The 25,179-nt window shown below is 30.2% G+C and overlaps 1 protein-coding gene across 1 annotated transcript in view; it reads left to right on the top strand.

The window, feature by feature from the left end:
* Nucleotides 1–25,179, top strand: part of LOC142320982 (putative G-protein coupled receptor CG31760) — a 904,980-nt gene that overhangs the window by 738,331 nt on the left and 141,470 nt on the right. Inside the window, exon 7 of the mRNA XM_075358981.1 lies at nucleotides 19,524–19,633. Coding sequence (XP_075215096.1) covers nucleotides 19,524–19,633 — 110 coding nt within the window. The remainder of the gene's footprint in view (nucleotides 1–19,523; nucleotides 19,634–25,179) is intronic.

Here is a 25,179-nt window from a genome sequence, read left to right as displayed (position 1 = left end):
ACTTTTAAAAATGTCGTAGTTGTCTTATTGAATGAAAACTGGCTAATATATTAATTTCTTTTTTGTATTTAGTGTTGACTAAATTAAGCCATAGTTATTTACCAATATAGACGTGATATTTTACAGCAATTAAAAATGACAATGTTTTTCACAAATTAAAACTAGTTTTATTGAACTTTTTTTTTAGTTTTTTTTGTTTTTTATTGGGAGTAGTTTTTTCAAAATAAAAAAGTGGATTTGCATCTCAACGTTTTTTCTGAAAATAATTAATTGGTAGAATATACATTTAAATACGACATTTAAAAGGTTTTTAAAATTTAATTTTGTGGATACTTTTGACTTTTTCAAAAAATTTACTGAAAAAAAACCACAACAGTTTGCATTTTCTATAGCTCTGACTTTTCTTTACAAAACTTAAAGATTACACAGCTTTCCCTCACCGACTTGTAATTATAGCGTGCTTTCTAAAGATAAACAGAGAAGGTAAATAAATAATAACTTTAAAAGTATTAATAAATAAAAAAATTATATCAAATTAAGCTATTTTTGTAATCTGAATTAATTACCTGATTGCTAAAATATTCGATGATCTGCTGATCCCTCAGAAAATACAAACAATAAATATAGGCTGTCCATAATAGACAATAGGCCGTTGTCAGGGAAATATTTAGTTAATATTTGCAGTCGACATCAGACGTTATTAAACATTAAGTTCAATATCTATTTTATATTTGTGCGGTCGCTAGTGAATAATTCAGGTCAATTATTGAGCTATCATAAAAGTATTTATCGAGAAACGGTCTTCAGTACCGTTTTTATCGTAAAGTTTTACATTAAAATCATTATGACATGTCCACCTTATTTCAAAAAAAGTTTTATTCAACGTGACTGATTAAGATAGCGGACAAAAATTTCAAACATGCTGTAAAGTAGTAATTTTATAGGTACATACATCTACACGTGTTTCCATCTCCCACTATCTGTGTTTTGAAATATAAAGCCATTTCTGTACTTTAATATTCCTTTGTACCCATATATTAATTTGTACTATTTAATATTAGTTATTATTTTTATTATTATAATAAAATGTTTTAATATTTAACGAAATACTGTAGTCTACATAACATAAAATACAGATCATAAAGACTGAAAAGAAAAACAAACATTAATGTAATTTTAAGAAAAATAAACTCCGACTCAGCAAACAATTCTCTTACTCATGTAACCCTTAGAGAGTTGAAGTTTTATCTTTAACAGAAAATAATTTAATATTAAAATTTTTTTTTTATAAAATATAAATAAAAATCGTGTTTTTTCCCACATAATTCACTTGATTAATAATAAATCGTTCAAAAATTAAATTCCCTTACTAAGTTAAAAATATAGATCCATGCGTATTGACAATAGAGACTTAAACTAGTCCAGTTTGAGTTTAAAGTTACTTAATTAATTGTTCTTTACTTTAATAATGCTATTGAAAACTTTCGTGCAAAAAGGACTGGAATTGGACATATAACACTAGAATAAACCACATCTTCTCTCTCAATCATATTGCGTATTACACACCTGTTTTCTGTTCTTCGCAGATCATACTTATCAAAATATACCAACTTAACTCTCGATCTAACTTGATTGCTATCTGCATCGCTTCAAGAGGATGAGAACGGCGCGTTGCAGGTACTGTGCGACAGCTGACACAGCCGAACACACCTGGTTCGACTGTGTCAGGTGGGAGAACGAGAGACGTCAGATTCCGGTGGCCGTAACACCAGATAACGTCATCAGACATCAGACGTCATCAGTGAGAATGGATAGAGGGAGGTAGAGAGAGTGGCATATCTCATACTAACAGCGAAGAGGGAGGAGGAACCCCCTTGACGGGCACACGGCCCTCGATGTCATCATAGGCGTCCAAATATGTTTTATTTTTGTAGTTGTTAATGTGCTTTGCTAGGTTAGGAATTTATGATTGTATTATTTGTCTTTGCTCATGTTGTTGTTGGATTATGCTGCCGGATATACCGACGGACATGGAGTGGGAGGATATTGTGTGCGGTGCTCTACCGCTGACGCCGAGGGAGACATGACGCAACAAGTAATGAGGGGTCACGGGAATGCGTGGGGGATCGAGGACAGGTATAAGTCTATCTTGATGCGTGTAGGAGCTAGAGAGGCAACCTCTATGCCTAGGGTGTTCGGGCCTACTCACGCGCAAGAGTGGATGGGTCGGCGGAGCTCCCCGAATGGGGGACCCTCGAGGTGTGCATGGGGGGACGCGTAATTGTGAAGGGCAAACGAAATGTGTGTCATGATCAGGTATAATAGTGACTGGAAGGGAGCTCTCCTGCGGAGAAAAATTCTGATCACCGGAAGAGGTGATCAGAAAAATTTCATTGCTTTGTGAAAAAAAGATTAGCTCAAGTTTTAGATAATTTGAAATGTAGGCGAAATTTTATTTTTAATATTTTTAAAATCTCTCATTGCACTGGCGTATTACTAAGGATAATAAGTATAGTGCAAGTCGATTGTATAATTCTATTAATCAACCTAAGCTCTAATGTAGGAAAAATTGCCTTTCACATTTTAAATAAATGAAATGTTTTTGCACAAAAGAGTTTAATAAAATAGAAGATTTTTTTGTGCAAAGGTTAACTTTTCTTGATGGAACAATAATGTTCGAATATTTTTTTAGGATAGTTATAAGCGGTATAGAAAGTTATTTCATAATGGGACGACAGAATGGATTCGTCTGATGACAGTTGAAAATCTTAGATGAGTAGTATACATTTAATGATTTGTACCCACAGAAAGTTGCGTTTCTTGTTTATCTTGCGAGATTAGTTCTCGTGTCCTTTATCTCTGAATCATCAAACATGTTTTTTTATTTGTTTATACAATTATTTATTACAATTCAAGAGTACAGTTGTGGCCAGAAGACAGAGTATCAACGTTATCAGTATCAATGATATACCTGGGGCTTGTACATCCTGTTTCATGCAGGCTATCGCATATTGGAGTAATGAAGAGGGTTAGCTCGTAGTTGTCATGCTGGGGCTAGACAGTTCAGGACCAACCAGATAAATTAAATTTATTGTATTTCAACTCTACAGCTAATTCTTCATCATCACCAGTCTGTGTTGCTGTGTTCTTATTAAAAAAAACAAAAAAACTAGGAATCCAGGCATAAACTACTGGTACATTTATTACAAGAACACGGGATTCAACCAACAATGCCTCCAAAATCAAATAGCTGCTCTAAATACCTGAAGATTTCTGTAAAATCATACGAAGTGATGGATCAGTGTAAGCTGCTACTGTAAACTGTTTTACAGATCTATTTTCCATAAGTATTTTAGGCGAATATCGTCTAAATTTAATATGATTTAATATATTCTTCTAATTTTATGAAAATGTATTGCTTAACTAGGTTTACAAATAGAACAAAAATTACAAAGCTTTTTGTGATGAATTAATATTTTTTTAATAAAAAATATTTTGAAATCTTTCAGTTACTAATGCAACTAAATGTATTTACTATATCATTCAGCTTTGATAAAATTTTGTTTAATATTCTACCTAGGAATCAAGCGATTTTGTAAATAATAAAACCGGAGTTTAATTATAATCACGTAAAGAGAATGAAATAACGAAGAGATGGTAGGGGATGCGTAGCAATACGGTCTGCTTAATAATCTTCAACAAGAGCACTGTTAAGTAATTTACTCTATTAGAACAGTAAAGGAGAGAAACCGTAGGATCTAGATAAGCCCATAGGAACCTGGTAAACAGTATAGTGTTAATAGGCAGTGAATTAGTTACTACTGTAGTTAAATTGTTTACTTAAAGTTCCATTAGTGGGTATGTACGAACGAGTAAGTCTAGCTGTACAGGTTCGTAAATATAACTACAATGTACGTTAAAGTACAAGATCCTTGTGCATTTTAAGAATTATATTATTATAAATGGATAAAGGATTTGAGAATGAATAAATTGAAAACATTTAACAGTCCGATGCATTTAAAATTATAAAAATAGTTAATAATACATTTTTATAAGTAAATTTTACATTCAAAATTTGCAAATAATTCAAAAAAATATAATCAAGAAAAACATTGTTCTGTCGTAAACGTTTATTTATAGTGGTATATGATGAAAGAGTAAAAACTGACAGATTTTAAAGTACATTCAAGTTACAACTAACTACAACAAAGTAGATTTAATTTAAAATTTCGAATTTGTCATAAATATTTCAATGATATATGGTAGGAATCAAAAGATGTAAGTGGAAAGGAATGGAACGCTGGATGCTACGATATTGTGTTTCAAACATGATATTCAAGCTTTAGTTATTAAATAGATATTATCTGTTGAGGGATCTTTACACAGGGAACCAAAATCTGGTTTTAATGCTTTATACACTCTTGGAACTATCTGGATAACAAAAAAGTATTGCATTCCGATAGGTACATATAATTATTCTAAGAAACCGCAGTTGAAAGATAAGTTGTGAATCTTGTAACATTTGAAACTGCTTTCCTCATATTTGAACCTTCCTTTTTGTTTTAATATTGAGCCAGTTTCGTTCAAAAACACCTATGGAAACACTTTTGTGAACTTTTTAAACAAGGACTTATCCAAATTTAATAACAGTTGGTAATTTATAGTTACAAACGTTACTTTGCAGTTCAGGAAGAAAAAACTGCCTGGCCATTCCATGTAATTTTGAGATGATTCCATGTAATTTATCGATTCGGAGGAAGGATGAGATAAACTGTTGTGTAATGAAACATTTCAGATATAAACAATTGAAAATTTAAAAGTACTCTAGAAATTAAATGCAAAAAATCTTTTAAATATAATAGCAATTTATTCTATTTTTACTTTTGTTAATCAGCTAAATTCACTTGTTTTATAATGAAAGATGACATTCGGAAAATGAAACGATATTTGAAAAATAGCTTTTTTTTCTGAGGAGTAAACCTCCAGTAATGAATTTTTAAACTATCTTCCTTTTTTAATCTTCCAGTTACCTTTCTTTTTTTTAATTAGGACACTTAAAATAAACTCTGTGCACCGTTTGAAACTTTGAAATATACCCGTAACCAAAATTGAATTATCTAAAAAAATATAAGGAAAATTTTTTTAAAATTAGGTTTATTGTGGAACGTTTAATAAAATCCAATACTATTTCATATAGTTACATATTTAACGTGATAACATAGTATAATATTTAATTTAGTTTTTCTTTTAAGAAAAAATAATATAACATAAATTTAAGATTTTTTTTATTGTAATTTTTTTTTAACAATTACAATAAGCTACATGAAATATAACATAATTAACTAAGGGGCAGAAAACAGAAATATTATTATCGCCATAATGTAATTATTACGCAAAGATTAATTAATTTCTCGTGCATGTAATGTTATTATATTAGAGAATATAGAGAAATGAAATATCTAATAATGAAATTGCAATCAAAAGACGGTATTCTGTATTAAATTATAAACACAGCAAACAAAGATTTATAGCGTTATTTTGACATACATTATTTGAATTTCATGGCAAACGGTATTGCAACAATACCGTGTTACAATATACTGTGTAACATTGGCTTCATATATTTATATTTAATTTATTTATTTGCATTTGGTTTATCATAATTAATAAGGACATCCGTCATGAGTAGAAATTTTTCTTTCTTTATTAACCGTTGAAGTTTAGATGATTCTACTAAAAAAAAGTTTAATGTAATTGACAAGTCCTTTGACTTGTCAATTATATTAATTACATTACAGGGCAAAGGCCCTGTGATGGTTTCAAAAAGGGCCTTTCCTAGTCTAATGAAAAATTTAATTCTGGTTGCCACACCTCCACTGACCGTGCTTTTTTGTTTAACCTCTGGGACCATCGTTACGTATTGCTTCAGAGGATGAGATGAATGATTTGTAGCGTGTGTGAAAATGCCATGCGTGACCAGAATTCGGAACCCGGGACCTTCGGATGAAAGGCCGAAACGCTACCACTCGCCCCACGGAGGCCTCCCCATTGACCGGGTGAAAGTACACCCATTGAAATTGGTGAACTAAATATGTGCATATTCAAAATGTTTAATTTTTTTTATAATTGAGCTTATGTCGGATGTCAAAAGGTTAAATTTTACTTAGAAGATATAATTTTTCATATTTTTATTTTATTTTAAATTACATTTTATCTTCTAATATCAAATTAAGAGAAAAAAGGTTACTTAGAAAAATTCATTGGTTTTAGAAATATTGAGGATTTGTAAAAGCTACGTTAGAGTAATTAAATATACGATTAAATCTGTTATCAAAAAAATAAAAAAAGAATAGAAAAGAATTTTCCTTTTTTATTTTATTAATTTTTAATGTTACTAAAAATAATTAGTGTTTAAAAAAAAAGCAAAATTAACAAATATATAACAAATTATTATTATTATTACATGTTTCTGAACGCGACGTTGTATATATAAATGAAAATAATTAAAACTGTAAATATAAAATGATCACAAGGAACAAATTAAACATATTAAATAAGAAACACATTAAACTTTTCTAGTTAATTCTCGTTCCATCTGTTCAACTCAGATTATTTTTTTTTATAACAAATTAAGTGAAAAAAAATTGCATTTTGGTTTACTCAAAATTTTGGGAATATACACTAAATATACACAAAAAATATATATATTATATATATATTTTTTGTAAACATTTTCCTTGTGCACCACATTTACATATCATCTTTATCACATTGAGCGTGGAACGGTTGTTTATTGTTCACTAGCTGAACAGATAGCCATGTTCATATAGGAAAATAAATAAATTTTCATTTTACATTTTCAATAATTTTTTTTTTTTTAAATTCGGATTTATTTATATTACTGAAAGTAAATGTAAAACAATAAATTTTTATGTATCTACTTCATAAATAAATAGAATTTAATAATTTATTATACATTATTAAATATTTTAATAAATTTAAAGAATAGGAAACAAGTTATTTTTATATAAACACCAAAACTATTTTAAAACGTCATATAATTTGTAGGGTACGTTGCCCTACCAAAATGTTTTTGTTAATTATATAAAACATCCATATATTATAATATCGATGTATTTATAATAATTATAAACCAAATTTATGCTTTAAATCTAACTTTAATCTTTGCATTATACCTTTTACCAATTTCCGTGACCAGCTGGAGGGTGGTCATTATTTATCCATCGGCAGCTAGTACAGAGTGCCAGCCAGAATAAGTGATATATAGAGAAGTTCTGCTGGGCTTTCTCTCTTTCAAGTCAATTATAAAAATTCACCAGATACATTCATTGTTCCGAGGGAACAAACAGATTGTAGACATTTAGTGGTGCTAAAAAAAAATGTTATGTAACAATTTAGTTTTATAAATATCGTACTTAAAATTAAACAAAATAATTAAAAATACGTAACATTAAAAGAATATCGTTTCATCTCGGTTATTCGTAAAGTATAAATAAAAATTGTACAAAGTAATTATATTTTCTGCACAATAGCAATTAATTGTATCTAACAATAATCATTCTGTAAAGTGATTTATTGTTCAGAACCCTTCATTGCTCTTACATAAAGCGCAAGAGAGGGGCGTTTTCAGTCAGTATTTATGAGATAGAGGTAAAAAAATTCCTTCTGAGAAACATAACTATAAATGACTGATGACGTATTAGGATAAAAATATGTTTTTAAATAATTATACTTTTCCTGAATAATAATCATTAGTTATAGCTTGATTCAAGGCCGAAGAAATTAATTAATTAACAGGCTTACGTTTTACGCAGTATCTCAAAAATCTCAAAAGAAACAAATGGAAAAGGAATTAATACATATTTTTAAATAGTTTAAATGTGGACACGGTAAGTAAAATAACAATACCAATTTCGCGAAGATAAAGATACTGAAAAAAAAAAGTCTACTTAAAATTAAGTTTTTGATAAGAAAACTTCAAAATGAAAGAAAAAGTTAGAAGAATGTTTTTACTACTTTAAGAAATTATTTATTTCATTCTACTTATCTAACATCCCTTCACTTTTTTCTCACTTCTGCTCATTCTACAAGGGCTTTCACTCAGAACCAATTATAGGTTTCACTGGGAACATGCACGATTAATAAAAATTCTATTATCTAATTGTTTACGGTAAAAAAATAAAATTTTGGTTAAAACCATAACCTACTGAACGATTATTTATAAAAAAATAAATAAAAAATAATATTATAAAAATGAATTATTCAAAAAAACTACGGACATAAATTTTATGATCCGAATATACCTGAAAAATAAGTAACTAACAACATATAAAATTGTCGTAGATCGCACAGGGTTCACATTGAAAGAAGTATTTATTTTAAAAATTACATTATTGCTCGTGACAACTGTAAAAATTATCGTACAAAAATGTATCTCAGAATAACTGAAAATATTTTAACGCAAATAAATCCTCCCTAAAATTTAAATATAAAATTTTAATTGCTTGAGAATTTTACCCAAAATAATTTATATAAAATATTAATAAACGTAAGTTTATTTTCCATTCATAACTATTGAGGTTATAGAAAGACTAGATAACACTGATGAGATGTATTAAACCAATAATTACAGAGGAACAATTTTAGTAAATTAGTTGTAACAAAGAGCAAACCTTAAAAATTATTATCCTTTAACCATCCAATCTACCGAGTATATATTATTTCAACTAGCAAAATTAAAACTGTTGGAGCTAAAACTAATTATCTTGTTTTTACAAGATAATTAATTTTATTAGAAATAAATTTTATTAATATTTAAGAATAATTAATTTCATTATTTTAAAGAACTTTGTAGCAACAAGATTATTCTTATCATTATATCGTTATATTATTTCTATTTCATTAAATGTTTGGTACATTTAAGTTAAACATAACATGAGTAATTTTATTTAGCAATGGCAAATTGCTAATGGTAATGCTTGGTAATGATGAAAAATAATTTATTTTTAAAATTAGTCCACAAAGCAAAAAATAGGGTTAAAATTTGTCTATGAATTTAACATAAACACACATACCAACATTATATATATATTTGATTGAGCTGAAATTTATTTCCACTGGTGGATAATAACTCAATCATTTTATATAAGGTATTTTTTAAAGAAGATCCACGCCATAATTTTCAATTTACCTTAGTATTTGAAATAAAGTAAAACCTCTGATTATTAGCCTGCAGTTTTTAATACAATAAATACATTAATTTATTTTACATTAAACATAACATCTTAAAAAGTGAATTATATGGTCTAAGAATATCAGTTGAAAAGATGTAGTAATGGTGTTTTGCGAGTACTACTCAAGATGAAATAGGATAAAAAAAAATAAATAAAACATCTTGATTATAATGATCTTGAAAAATGTGTCTAGTATTAAATACTAAATGAAATATATTTTTCGCTGATTATGATAAGCGATATTTAAACCTAACATTTTTTTAACTATTTACAAGACGCTAAAATATAAAAAAGGAAAATACTGGATTGAAATTCTATAAGATGTAATAGTGCCAGTATGTAATAGTACCACTGTATGTAACGGAGACGGTGAGTACTGTCCAAGACAAACCATGGTAAAATTAGGACACCAAAAATGTGAGAAAAATGCTACACTCTGAAGAATAAACGAAACGAAGAATTAAGACACGAATGAATTTTTTCCCTTGGAGAAAAAGAACAAAGTGTATAATATTAAAATTTATGTAGTCATCCGTATGGTATATCGACAAATTGTTTGCCTCGCGTGGGACTAACACATTATAGGAGTATAGGTTGTCCGAGGAGATGATTTCCAGAACAAGAACGAATATTTAATTCGTAAAGTGAAGAAAATATTTATATTTATGCACTATCTTATTTCAAATATTGTACTATACATATATTGTTTAAAAAATCATTCTAGTATGACTATTATAATAATAGTATATTATTATTATTATTATTATTTATAATAATTAATTACACATGTAATTATGAATGAATATCATGTGGGTACATCCGTGCTGTTGCTAAAACAGGAATCTTTAAGCTCAGAAAAGGAAATTTTACATTGAAGATTTATTGAGGTTGCAGGTAAAAATATATATGATGAAGACTACTCGTACATTAGATGTAACAGTTAATGCTCGTATATTATTAGTTGGTAATGAATGACATAATTGATTTAAGAAGTTACAAATAATGTCATCACAAGGACAGTTTTTACGTTGGTTCCGAAGGCTAACCAGAAAAAGAAAAGGATGGTTTTTTCAGTTGTTAGAAACCATGACTTTTTTTCAAAAGAGATTGATTTATTAAGAAAAAGTTATTGTAAAACATGAAGTTTTTTTTTTTTTTTTTTTTTTTTTTTTTTTTTTTTTTTTTGAGGTTTTTAGGGGCATCGACTACTTTGGTCATTAGCCCCATCCCACTTCAAAAAAAATGAAAAAAAAGGTTCAATAATTCATATTCTCATGAAAAAAATGTTCAAAATTTCACATTTTTCTATAATTTCAAATCCAAAAATTACCCCCAAGGCTTTCCTTTCGGCCATCCTCTCTTGTGTTTTTCCATTCTGCGAACGGCCTCAACTTCCGATGACAGTGTGTCTGATGCTTCGGACATGGCATCGTCTTCTCTTTCTGATGCCAATGACGTTCGCCGGCTTACATCAAGTGATGAAAGCTTCAATGGTGCTGCGAGATCGTTGCAATTGAATCTAAACTCGCAAGCAATGCACTTTCGGCGGCTGATGAACTTGATTCAATGTCTAAGGCTGTGCTTGGGCCGGCTGATACAGATGCTCTCGCTACAGTTGTTCTCTGAGCTTCTGGGGCCTCTGTACGTAAAGTTTTATTATCGTCTGTGTCTGGTGCTTTTTCAATAGTTACTTGCACCTCCATTTTGGTTGACTCAGATTTTTCCTGTACTCTTGTCACAGTATCCTTAGTTATATGACTCGTCGTCGGAGTGATCTTTTGGTCTTTGTCAGATAAATTAAGACTTTTCTTCATTACGTCTATTGATGGGATTATAATCGAAGATTTTGCCGGTTTTTTAAACTGCGCTGGTACTGGTCTTATGATAACGACGTCAGTCCGGGAATGAGCCTTCTCATGTTTACTTTGTTGTGTCTGATGAGTCGACTTGATCTTGGAATCAATGATTCTTTCTATCATTGTCACGAGACTTGGTGCCATCGTATTAAGCAACTGCTCCACGTTGATTTTAGATGTGGGGGGAGCAGCAGCTGCTTCTGCGTATGTAGTCGATGGTCTAGGTGTACGCGTAGATTGACAATTTTCTTCGCTTCAGGGTAGCTAACCTTTTGAAGCGTTTTAACTTCCTGAATGGCCGTTTCTGATTTGTATGCCGGGCAGTTCCTAGATCGACAGTTGTGGTGCCTTTACAATTAATGCATACTGGAGGGTCTTTACATGGATCACCCTCATGTATCTTCATTCCGCATATGCAAATTTCCTGCGCTTCACATCTAGCTGCAGTGTGTCCAAAACGTTGACACTTAAAACATCTCATCGGCTGCGATAATAACATGAAGTTATTTTACTTATCTTTAAAGAATTTCTTCGATATGAAGATCTATCTACTTAAAGGGAATAATTACAAATTTTTAATAATAAATAATTTATTGTGTATTTCATTCATTATAAATGTTATGTTATTACATAATAGTTCCATCAGTAACGTGAGGTACACATTTTTCTGGATAAAAATTCTCTATTATTAGAAACGTTTCAGATTTTATTCTACAAGAATGAAGGACCTGATTAAATTATTATGAAATTTTAAAAAAATCTGTCTAACCTAACAAATAAATTTGTGGAACAAACTTACATTACAGGTTGTTTTTTTTATTTATATAAATGTTCTCAATAAATTTAAATAAAAATAGTAAGTATTCGGTTGGAAAAGTAAATTTGAAATAGTTTAAAAACAGACTATTATATAAAGAGAAAAATAAATTAAAATATTACATATTTTCTGGCGAATGTAAGAGCTCTATTAATTTTTTTTATATTTTAATTTAAATATATTGTTTTATTAATAATTATTAACCTCTGATCCTAAAAAGTTTTGAATTAAAATGAAAACTACATAAAATTCTATTTCACTAATAACTTTTGATATTTTTTCCTTTTTTTATTGTTATTATTGAAATATTATTTATTGTTACAATTGATTTACAATCAGAGGTTAATAATTATTAATAAATCAATATATTTAAATTTAAAAAAATATGTGCGTATGAAGTCAGATTCGAACTCTTAAAAGTTCTAAATATTTCATTAATTGAACTTTTATTTGGTTATAACTCTGGAATCAATAAAAATAAGTACCACTTATGATATGTCGTTGCAAAGCTCTGAACAAGGGCTTATTACTGCAGTTAAGAAAAAGTCAAAAATCCAAATGTTTTCAATTTTGTGCTTTTTTGATCATTTTGGCCCAGTCGATTGTAATCAAAAGGGGAGGTGCACAAGTAGATGTTAATGAAATCTGAAAAACGAAATTTTTCGCGAATACAAGGAAGTAAAAACCATCATGAATATTCCGTTTTTCACTTTTGAAGTAAGTCAGAAAGAAAAAATAAATTTTTTAAATAATAATAAATTTTTGAACGACCGCATGTTCAAATAATATCAATTATGATATCATGCGTTTAAAATATACATTAACTTGTATATTGTTATAACGTAAACAATTAGATTAACATTGTGTATGTTGGTATTATCTATGACATAATTACAAGTAGTGTGCTGTATGTATGTATGCTGTATATGAAATGAAACTATATTTATCAACATGAACTACAGTAGAACCAATCAGAACAGTTGTAGAAAATTAATTAATTAAAAACTAACCAATAATCGATCAAATCTAAATCCTGTGGTGCACAATACTATACAGAACAGCTGAGATAGGATTAAGAGTAGCTATTAGTGATTAATAATGCATTCTACCCACTAATTTATCAGAGCTAGGAAGACGGGTAGTTGTCCTTTTGCAAACCTCAATTGCATTTCCGAATGTATAACTAAAATAAACTCTAATTTTGTCTTACTATTTTAAGCTGGAAATGATACTGATTTTTATTCTCTTACTTGAAGTGTTGTATTAATGTTATAGTTATAAGGAACCCCTTTTCTATATTGATATGACACCTAACTCCTGTTGATCTGTGGATATCCAAAAAAGTATATAAGCTCGCTTAAGCATGATCAAATGAACCAAACAAACGCATACATACAGTAGAAAACCAACATAAAAAAAGATAAAATTAATTTACAATATATATTCCGCTATTACTTGAATAATTAATGTCCGTTCTGGCTATAACCTTTCCATATTTCCATACTACTATTTACATTTTTATTTTCATTAATTTCACCACAAAAACTCAATTGCAATCACTAATTTGTGAATTTGGTGATTATTTAAGTCTTGTTTATTTACATTTGGTTCTATTTTCTATTTGAAAGTAATTTAGTAACCTTAATTCATTTCAAAGCTTACTTTAAAACTATAAAAACATCATAATTACCATTTATAAAAACTACGGTATAAATAATATATTGTCGCACTCAATCTTGTTATAATGATTTTAACAACTTTTTATTGTAAAATGTGTTTTATGTCACTAATATAGAAAAAAAATCACTCTGATTATTAACGAAACTTACAATGCTAAATTTTTAAACAAAAAAAAGTTTAATTATCATTTATTTTTAAAAATATTTAAATCATGAGACCACCCGCTTTTGTTTAGATCCTGATATCACGTAGAATAATAGTAGAATACAGTTATTTTTTATATAAGATAACAGTAATGGATAAGTTTGGCCATAAATACTTTAAAATTATCACAAAAAGTTATTTATTACGTTAAATATTTTGATTATTTTTATAATATAAACTGAATATAAAACTTTCAGTATAAATCAATAATAAATTTAAATGATAAGTGTAAAAATGTGTATGTATATTTTTTTATACATAATATTATATTTATTTTATACATAATACAAAATTATGTATGACAATAATTTTGTTTTACTAAAATTATGTAATTTTATACGTGAAATATGCAGTTCCAGCCTGCAAACAGTACTATTTAAACTCAGTTTAAGACATTCGGGGAAGGTCAGGTCTACTCTTATGCTTCATCTAGAGTACTAGTATGTTCCTTATATTTTCTATTCTAGATTAACAAACAGACGTTTCCAAAAATTTTTTTCGACTGCCCATAATCATCTTATTGTGTATCGTTTTGTATTTGTGTTCTAGAAGTGCCTAAAAGTACATAATATTTTGCAATTAAAATTGAAACTAAACAACGAAAATTTTATACCACTAAAAATAATGTATGGTAGTCATTGATTAAATATTCAAGCATATCAAAATTAATTTTCGAAGCCTAATCTGATAGAGCTCAGAAAGTTACTTTACGAGTATATAAAATAACAATCTTTTGATAAACATGCTTAAAACAATAAGCTGCAGCCTGATTACCATGTATTGCAGCCTATGATATTATACCCACCGGGTTGGTCTAGTAGTGAACTCGTCATCGTAAATCAGCTGATTTCAAAGTCGAGAGTTCTAAGGTTTAAATCCTAGTAAAGGCAATTACTTTCATACGGATTTAAATTCCAGATCGCGGATACCAGTGTTCTTTGCTGGTGATTGGGTTTCAATTAATCACAAATCGCAGGAATAATCGATGTGAGACACTTCTTTTACATTCATACATATCATCCTCTGAAGTAATACCTTACAGTGGTTCCGAAAGCTTAACAGAAAAAGAGAAGCCTGTTATTGATTATTAGTTAGCCACTTATATTAATATTAAAGTTACTATCGAATATTATTCAATAGTACCTTTCAAATGAAGGAAAATGTAACTATAATAACATATTTTTTATACCTACTCATTTATACCTGACAGACTACATTAAACTAGTTATCTCTCTCTCTGAACTTTGAAAAATGTTAGCTACATAGGATATCCTCGAAACAATTATCCAGTAATTTTAAACATTGTTAACCGAGCGTTAACTTGATATATACCACCATTATGTTTACTTTTTCTTTATTATTATAATTATAAAGTTAAACACAAACCATATCAGGGAGACATATAGAAAGGAATAAAAATATTCCTGGCCACCTTTCCACATTCCCCATTCATTTAAAGTGCTTTTCAAAAAATTTTCCATGGAATGTGTTTGTATGCTTTCGAAAAACCTAAAAAAGGTCAAGATGGATGTTGGTTCATATATCTCTCTAGAAAATGACTTAAGTAAAAAGTGAAGTTGTAGCATTTAAGAGGAAACTGTGTGTGTGTGGGTGTATGTATGTATAATTTCCTATATATACATACATATAAGTAAAGAAGAGTTACAATTTTTAATTCACCACATACTTAACCTTACTAACGCGCACACACACACAAACTTATACAACTTGTTGAACTAAAATACATTTTATTTAGGGGTTTTTCAAGAATTTGAAATATACTTCATTTAAGGTTTCGTGACTTTTCAGTATAGGATAAGGAATCGAATTCCCTTTTATAAAAGCCAGAAAATATTTCCCTCTACTTTATGTGTAGATTATACATTGAATTCCACTACTAAATAATTCAATAAATAAAGATTGAAATAAAAACATTTTTAGCAAGAAATCAATATCAATGATCGCTAAATATTAAGCTACAATCGTTCGTCGAGAAGCTCTATATGAGATGAATATCTGACATTTAACCAAAAACTTATAATCGATAAATTACAAACAAAAAAAAAACTGAATACTCCAAAAGATCCTATGGCCCATCAAATACGGAAAATAAAAAAAAATAAAACACAATTGTGAATTTTTCATGAACATAGATAAAATATCGTATGTAATCAGAAAAAGAAGAACCACCTTCTACGGTCAACTAAAAAGAATAACAGTTTAGTTAATAGGCTATTTACATATTTTATTTACATATAACATATGTAAATATGTTATATGTTATTTTACATATAACATAAAAAGACTTCAAAGTGCTTTCACCATTGAGAAAGAAGTTTAAAAGACACAGGTTCAAGGAAAACCCTGAAATAACAACGGAAACAGGTTTCCGTTGTTATTGAACGGAAGAAGTATACCTGAACAAAAGAAAGAAAAGAAAATCATCAAGAAATGATGAAAGGAGATGAGGAAGAAAAAGAAAGTAAAAACGAGAATTAGTTGAAATCACATAGTCTTCAGTGGCTAAAATGGAAAAAAATTAAAAATAACCTCCACTAATAAGTTACATGATAATAGATAATTAGATAGTAATAAGATAATCTGTTTATGTCCATGTTCTAATAGATTTACTTATGAGACCAGTCGTATGTACCACCTCATCCTACATCCGATTTACAGGGCAAACAGTTTTATTACTCAAATTCACAATTTTACGTATTAAATCCTAAGTTTTCTTAGGAAGATTAAGATCAAAGAAATTATATAAAAATGAAAAAAAGAAGAATTTCAGAAATAATATTTTCTTTTTAGTTAAGAATACAAAAAGAAAGGTTTTTGTTTTAAATTTAGTAGTCATTTACCATGAAAAGTCGATTTTCCATAACCAAAGATATTAAAATACCTTTTGTACTAAAAGGGTAGAAGAAAGGCGTGCTCTCCTTTTTGACCACTTTTTTAAAAAAAAGTTAATTTCTTTATCTACGTTTATCGGAAAATTTCAAAATTTCAGAAATGACTTTAACGAGATAATAGAAGAAATAAAAAGTACAAATATTTTAAATTTGAAGGAAGAATGAACACAATATTTTGGTTCTGCAATTTATCAAAATTGCAACGATGGATATAAAAAGGAAAGTTTTATTTCTAAAGAGAGAAAAAAATAAAAATGCGTTTATTGTTATGTTTATTTCATCTTCCCTTTTTTTTGTCATTTACGTTTTTTCATAAAGCTGTGATGGCTTTGTATTTCGCTTATGAATGAATGAATATGTGATTGTAGAAGTACATTTCACAATTCACGTATGAAATAAACAGACGTCTACTGTTTTTTCACATTTGATTAAAATTTATCCTTTCCTCGGTGTAATAAATGCTAGAGTGTTTTTGGTACAACAGAATCGTTTCAATTCATACATTCTAGTGTACGGTACAATTTTTGATGCGCTCTCAAAACATTTTTCAGTACGCATACAAACGTGAATCCATAAACATCAAAATTTCATTTTAAAGTATATTCCCTTTCTTCAACAATAAAATGCATGCAATAACCCTGTGGCGGAAAGTTACAAAATATTGGATTTAAAATGAAAAATGTAACATAATTTATGCTCACTGTGTAACAAACTTATCTTTTTGTAATAAAATTTATAACTAACATTTAAGTAAATAAATTTTTTTGTTAAACTGTTATATTATGATAATACTAACGTAGAATTTGGTACATGAAGCCACCTAATAAATTTCCTCAAACTAAGCAAAATATTATTAATGGTAATTCCGAAACTATCCATTAGGAAAAATCATTACTTTTAATATATTAATGAATAAACATGAAGTTTTTCATAGATATCTAAAAAGTGTTCGGACCTTACTGTTAGAACGGCTAAAAGTTAAAGAATACATCTTATAATAAACGAAAAATAATTTGGAGACCATCCTAACTGTATTTTTATCATAATGAAAAAAAATCTTATGTGGACACCTCATGACTTTTTTGCACGCCTATTAAATTACATGTCCACATTTTTTGCTACGCTTCATTTAAATTTATTCCATTTAAAGTGAGATACGATCCTCCAATTCTTTAGTAAAGTGGAAAGTTACATATTGCATTGTGGTGAAAACCATATTACATCACTTTTTTTGTGGTTCCGTATCAACATTTTACATTAGTTACATAATAACTTTTTTCACGTCGCTCAAGTGAGCGTGTCACTTGACGTGAGAACGTGTCGGATCCGTAACCAAGGACAAATCAGTTCGAATACTTCATATATATATATATATATATATATATACATATATATATATATATATATATATATATACATATATATATATATATACTTTTTTTCAACTTTTTTTATTTAAATATATTGATTTATTAATAATTATTAACCTCTGTTAACACTTTTCAATTAAAATGAAAATTACATAAAATTTTATTTCACTAATAACTCCTAAATTTTTTCATTTCTTTTTTTTGTATTGTTATTATTGAATTATTATTTCTTGGTAAATTCTTTTTTACAATCAATGGTGAATAATTATTAATAAATCAATATACTTAAATTAAAAAAAGTGTTTATGAAGTCGGATTCGAACCGATGTGTCTTTTCCTTGTAAGACCCAAATATTTCGCTAATTAAAATTTCATTTGGCTTTAACTCTGGAACCAATGAAGATAAGTACCACTTATGATATATCGTTGATAAGCTCTCAATGAGGGCTTATATGTAATTTAATAGGCGTACAAGGAAATCACGTGGTGTCCACATCAGATTTTTGCTTTCAAGAAATACTAAAAAGTAAGGACTAAGAAGAAATTAAAATTTTTACATTTTAAATCTAATGGGGTACTTGCAAGATGAATTTAAATTTATAACAAACTTTTCTTAAATTAAAAAATTATTAATTTTTTTTTTTACTGCAGACCATTGGAGTAGGATGGGCAAAAAGGTTTTATAGTGGTTTAAAGGCCTATAGATGTAGAAAATATTGATGCAAAACCTCTCTTTAACTCCCTTTCTGAAGCTAGATATATTTATATAAAAAGGGTAATTTGTGATCTTAATAAAAAAAAAACTTCAACTTTTGTAAGAAATATTTTTTGCTAAAGTGTCCCAATAAATAATTGAAATTTTATTTCGGGCAAAATACCACCATTCCTTTTTCCAATCTTTTCAAAAATTTAATATATTCTTTCCTCCCGAAGATAGTACCAGTCTAACAAATTTGATAAAAATTAGTCAGTAAGATCCAGAGTTATAAGACCAAATACAGTCCAATGTACATACATATGTAAAAAAGTCCGTCTGACAAAAATAAATGTTTTGGGTTTATTAGCATTGGAACAAAAAGCCTTTTTTCGCAAATTATTTATATTTTAGTTAAATGTTTGTTTTCTGTAATGTCTTTATTCATATCTTTATGTAAATGTACTTTTATTGAGGATGTTCGTTGGAAACCCCTCATCATGTGTTTTGACGTATTCTGTTAGAATGAAGAAAAAATACTTAAATGATTTTTTGATTTAATTGTTTGTACTAAAACGTGTCACATAGAAATGTGCTCGGCCTCTTTAATGTCGTTGAACCAATTCTTACCGTATTCCTTTGTTCCAAGTACCATTACAACTTAACAACATGATTAGATATTTTTTTTATTATATATTAAGTGTTAATAACATATTTTTTTGTTTTTTTTTTACAGACGATTGTTATGTATCCAAGGCCGAACGTGTTTACATGTACAGCGCGTGTATGGCTTAGAGAAATAGGATTCTCCCTTACTTACGGCGCCCTCATGCTCAAAACTTGGAGGTTTGTTAATTTATATTTTGATCAATTCTTCCTTCAAAATTTCATTTGATTGAAGTTTATTTTGTTCAATTTTTTATGCAGCTTGAACGATTACAATTTTAAAAATCTTTCCTTAGAATAAATGTTTTATTTGTAAAGTATTTCTATTAGTATTATAATTTTAAATATATACATTAACCACTCCCACGAAGAAAGTGTTTGTTGATTGGCAAACAAGGTGTTATCTTTAACCTGTCTACTAATGATGTACATTATTTGAGCACAACTGATTAGTATTCATTTTTTTACTAAACAATACCACTGATCGGGATGACTTTTTAATATTTACATTTTACTGTTTTCTTTGTTGATAAAACATTACGCAATACATTTTGCATTATTACTATAAAATAAGATTAATCGTACCACGTTTGAACATTTAAAACCATTTTCGTCCATTTTTAAGTTTTAAATGCCTTGCATCCAATAAAATATATAACCTATAACAAAATGCAATATTTAAATTCCAGCTTAAAAATTAAAGTAAAACCTATTTTACAAATTTTAATTCTAAATAAAAATACATTTTTATTAATCAACAAAATAATTATAAATGAATAGCTATAGTTTTAATAATATTTGTTTGAATCGCTTTGAAAATTTGTTAAATGAAACTTCTAATTTAGCTTAGGAAAAGTTGAATTACACTCAATGGTTTTATAACAATCGCAGTATTCTGGATAATTTTTTTTTACATATTAACATAAGGGTTTTAAAAATGAATTGTGGATTTATGTACGATTTTCTTATGAACTCTGATGTAAAGGAAATTAATAATTAAAATAATATTATGAACAAAATTTTAATTTTAATTTAAATAATAATAATTTTTATTTAAATAATAAACTTGTACTAATCTTTTATAAATGATTATTTATTATAGAGACATAACGTCTCTCACTTTTATTGTAGATTTATTAAATAATTGATTAAAAACATCGTTTATTCTTTTTTATTCTAAAATAACTGACAGATATAACAAAGGTATATGAAGTGTACATGCATGCATTTTTCTTTTATAATATTTTTAATCAAATTATTAATGGTAAAAAGCGAGGTAAAAATTTACGATTAAGAAGTAATTTTGGCTTTTTTATATCAATCGTTTAATATATATTCGGATAATAATCTACATACAAAAAACCTTATAAGTACAGTTTTTTCTTAGTAACATATAGACGTAACGAATTTCTACACATTCAGCTAGTAAATATTTATGAATTATTTCGAGAAACGCTTGACTGATTTAACTTCCAGCTACACGATTATTCGAGAACAGTAAGGAAAATATTTAAATAAACCGATTTAAGAATTAAGTAACTAAAAAAAAAAATAAAATGGTAAAATATAAAATCTTTGTTTACATAAAAAGCAATGGCTCTTTACACTTAAAATACTTTTTAAAAAATTAGTCTTCGTAAGCTTCTTGTAACCGAAATAATAAAGTAACCATAATTAAAAAATGTATTTTATTTTTACTTCTACAAATTAATTACTTTTATTTTAAACGCAGCTTTTAAAAATTATACTCGTAAAGTCACAAAAAGATCATGTTTTACATTGTTTTAAAAAATATTATATTTTTTAACAGTACGTATAACAAAGTGGAAAAACTTTGTACTAAAATAAGTTAGAAAGAATTACTGTTTTTATTTAAATAAAAATAGAGACTGACAGAAAGAAAGTCTAAGTTTTTTACAAGAAGTTTTTTCCACATACGAATTATAAGATTAAAATTATGAGTATCGAATTAAAACTTTCAACTTTGTTTTTAATAAATTATTTTAAATAATCAAATAAATAAACAAATAATAGGATATTAAAACTAAAATGTTAGTTTATATTAATTGACAATAACATCAGTTAATTATTTCTTTACAATAAAAAAGATTCATCGTGCCCTGAGGTAGATAATCCCCACGTCCGGAACACAACATCTACGTTCCACATCCAGGGCGGCAACAGTTGTACTCACGTACATTACATATAGCTGGCTAACGGGGTTCCGAGTATTGTTTCTCGGATATACTTTTTTCGGCCGATTTTCATCTGCAGGCCGAATCAGAGGACTGGATTTCACGGCCACCTGCAGATAAGAAATTCTTACAGATTGTGGAAATGGAATGATACCACCTTTAGAGCTGGCGATGAGGCGGCCACGGTCGAAGTTATTTGCAGGTGTAACGGAGACCTTTTGTTGTCCACATGCCCCCCGCGATGGCAAGCATGTAGTTAAGGTGCCCATGTTGTTCGGGGCATGGGAGCCCTGAAAGCCTCGGTGTGTAAGGGCCTGGAGTCAGTGCAGAGACTGCGCATCCGCTCTCTGCCAGGACATATGCCGGCTCCACCGGAGTACCGGAACGGACCTCCAGGGTTGGTAGCCCTGGAGTGGGGGTGTACCCCGGCGGCTAGCCTTACTACAGAAGGGATTATTTGTTCATGGAAACTGAACAACTAAACGTGGCAGAGGGTTCACGTAAACACCCTCGTTTAGAACCGGCCGTTTCGCCTGAGGCGAAACGCCGAAAGAGTGCGGAAACTAAAAGGATTGAGATTGAGGCTAGAAAAAGCTTACAAAACGCTTTTTTTCAAGAGCAATAATGCACCGAAACCTAAATATTTGGTCATTACCAAGGAGGATGGAAATTTTTCGAAGGTGAGTCCTTTTCTCATCGCTCGGGAGATAACCAAATGTGCTGGAAGCTCTATTAAAGAAATAAGAAAAACCTTCACAGGACTTCATGTACAGACTGTAAATGATATACAGTCTCAGAAGATCCTAGGACTGAAGAAAATAGGAGATCTGGCTGTACGCGTTGATCCCCATGGAACACTCAACACCTCAAGAGGTGTTGTGGTCTATCGGGATCTTTTAAATTGTTCGGAGCAAGAGATTGTAGAGGAACTGGCAGCACAAGGAGTAATAGAGTACCGTCGATTGAACATGAGAAGGAATGGTGAGGTCTTACCCTCAGCTTCTCATGTCCTCACTTTCAACCGGCCTACTTTGCCGGAAAAGATAAGAGCAGGGATTCACCGTTTGGATGTGCAGGCATTTGTCCCACAGCCAATGAGGTGCTTTAAGTGCCAACGCTTTGGCCACACCGCTCTTAGATGCGAAAGATCGCAAATATGCGTGTGCGGTGAAAAGGTGCATGAGGGAGAGCCGTGTAAAGAGCCTCCTACATGTATCAACTGCAAAGGAGCACATTCTTGTAGATCAAGGAATTGTCCTGTCTACAAAGATGAAGTAGCTGTGCAGGAAGTAAAAACCCTGCAAAAGGTCAGCTACTTCGATGCAAAGAAGATAGTTAACGCCCGTAAGCCTAGAGCAACAACAACTTACGCTCAGGCTGCGGCTGCCGTTCCTGTTCCTGCTCCAGTTGCTGTCGATGAAGGTCAACTCATCAATAAACTTGCTCCAACCTTGGCTAATATGATTGAAAGAATTATTACAATAGAATGAAACCTTTCAACAGTAAAGATCCTATAAAGCCAAAGATATTAGTACAGCCTCCTCCCGAAGATAAAACATCGAAAGTTGCTCTTGTTCTGAAGAAAACGGACGCCAAAGCAGAAAGCCAAGTCCGTCTCAGTGAGATTCTTGATGACAAGAAAAAGGTAATACCTACAGAGACTGTTATGGAGGCTCCCAAGCCTCCTGTAACTGAAGTGGCCTCTAAGCCTCAGAGGCCACAAAAAATTTCACAGGGGGGGCGAGTGTCCCCCCTGTGTCCCCCCCGTCGTCGTCGGCGGCTTCGGTGGTCTCCAATACGGAGACCGGAAGCCTTACAGGCGACGACCTTCTCCGCGAACACGATGCTGTTCGTAGGATGGAGAAGAAAAGAAAAAAAGGATGGCCGAAAGGCAAACCCAGACAATAATTTAATTAAAAATTAGCGAGTCGATTGTACAATGGAACATCAATGGATGTTTTTCAAACATCCATGGGCTCCAACGCTTGGTACATGATGTAGACCCGATTTGTATATGTCTGCAAGAAACGCATTTCCGCCGAAATGAAAATTTTAAATTAAAAGGATTCGATATATTTCGGCGGGATCAACCGCCAAATATAAGAGTTAGAGGTGGAGTGGCTATATTAACATCGACTAGAGCTACCACCGAAGCGGTTGTTCTAAACATAAACCTACAAGCGGTCGCCGTTAGAATGAAGCGTCCACTCCAGGAAGGTCTGCAGCATATACTTGCCGTATTTTGATTGGAGTAAGGATGACATAGCAAGACTAATTTCCGAGCTTCCCCCACCTGTTTTACTGGTGGGTGACTGTAACGCTCATAATTCTCTTTGGGGATCGGTTCGAGTAGATCCCCGTGGAAGAGAACTGGAAGGGTTCCTGATGAATTCAGAACTTATTATTTTAAACGACGGATCAGGAACCTTTTTCAATGCCAGAGATGGATCGACGTCCTGTATAGATCTTGCACTTATAAGCGGATCGATAGCACCGAGGTACAGCTTCCATGTCATAGACGATCTGCATGGAAGCGATCATTTCCCGGTGCAAATTGTAACTGATGTTACAAGAACAATATATCCCAACCCTAAAAGATGGTTATTTGAAAAGGCAGACTGGACGAGCTTCACAGCTAGAACGATACTCCCAGAAACAACTGGAGTTATCGGAGACGATGTCGACGCCATAACAAATGCAATAATTGAGTCGGCATCGAGATATATTCCCAAAACATCTGGGAAACTTACGAAGAAACCCGTTCCATGGTGGAACGATGAAATAAGTTGAAATAAGATGAAATAAGCTATAAAAAGAAAGAAAAGGGAGTATAACGCCTTTAAGCGTCCTAGTATAGAAAATCTTGTTGCCTTTAAGAAATACAGGGCGTATGCAAAACGTCTTATGATAGACTCGAAAAAACGATCCTGGCAGCAATACGTGTCATCCATTGACAAAACTATTACTGCATCAGATGTTTGGAGGAAAGTGAAGGCGATTTGTGGGCGTAATGATTTTGCTCCCATAGCTAGCCTTCAAGATGAAGATGAAATAAAAGACACTCCATATGAAATTGCAGAGCTGTTATCCAATCACTTCGAAAAGGCCAGCAGAACGGCCAACTACGAAGAAGATTTTCGTACTAAAAAAGAACAACTTGAAGGTCTACTAAACTTCAGAACTGAGTATAATTACTCATATAATGTACCTTTTAAAATGGAATAATTCGCGAAAGCGTTGGAAAAAGCAGGTAACACAGCTGCTGGTCCGGATGAAATCCACTATAATATGATCAGGCAGCTGAATACCACTGCAAAGCGTAGATTATTAGAACTTTATAATAGAATATGGCGGGATGGAACGTACCCGCAGCAGTGGAAAAAAGCTCATGTTGTTCCAGTACCAAAGAAAAATAAAAATTTAACAGGTCCCAATAGCTATCGTCCTATTTCTTTGACGTGTGGTATGGGAAAAATGATTAATAATCGACTCGTCTGGGTTTTGGAAAAAGAAAACCTGATATCACTGTAT

Source organism: Lycorma delicatula, chromosome 3 (assembly GCF_047948215.1).
Source record: "Lycorma delicatula isolate Av1 chromosome 3, ASM4794821v1, whole genome shotgun sequence".
In the NCBI taxonomy this organism is placed as follows: Eukaryota; Metazoa; Arthropoda; class Insecta; order Hemiptera; family Fulgoridae; genus Lycorma; species Lycorma delicatula.
Note: the sequence above shows the minus strand (reverse complement) of the source record. Positions and strands in the feature narration are given on the sequence as shown.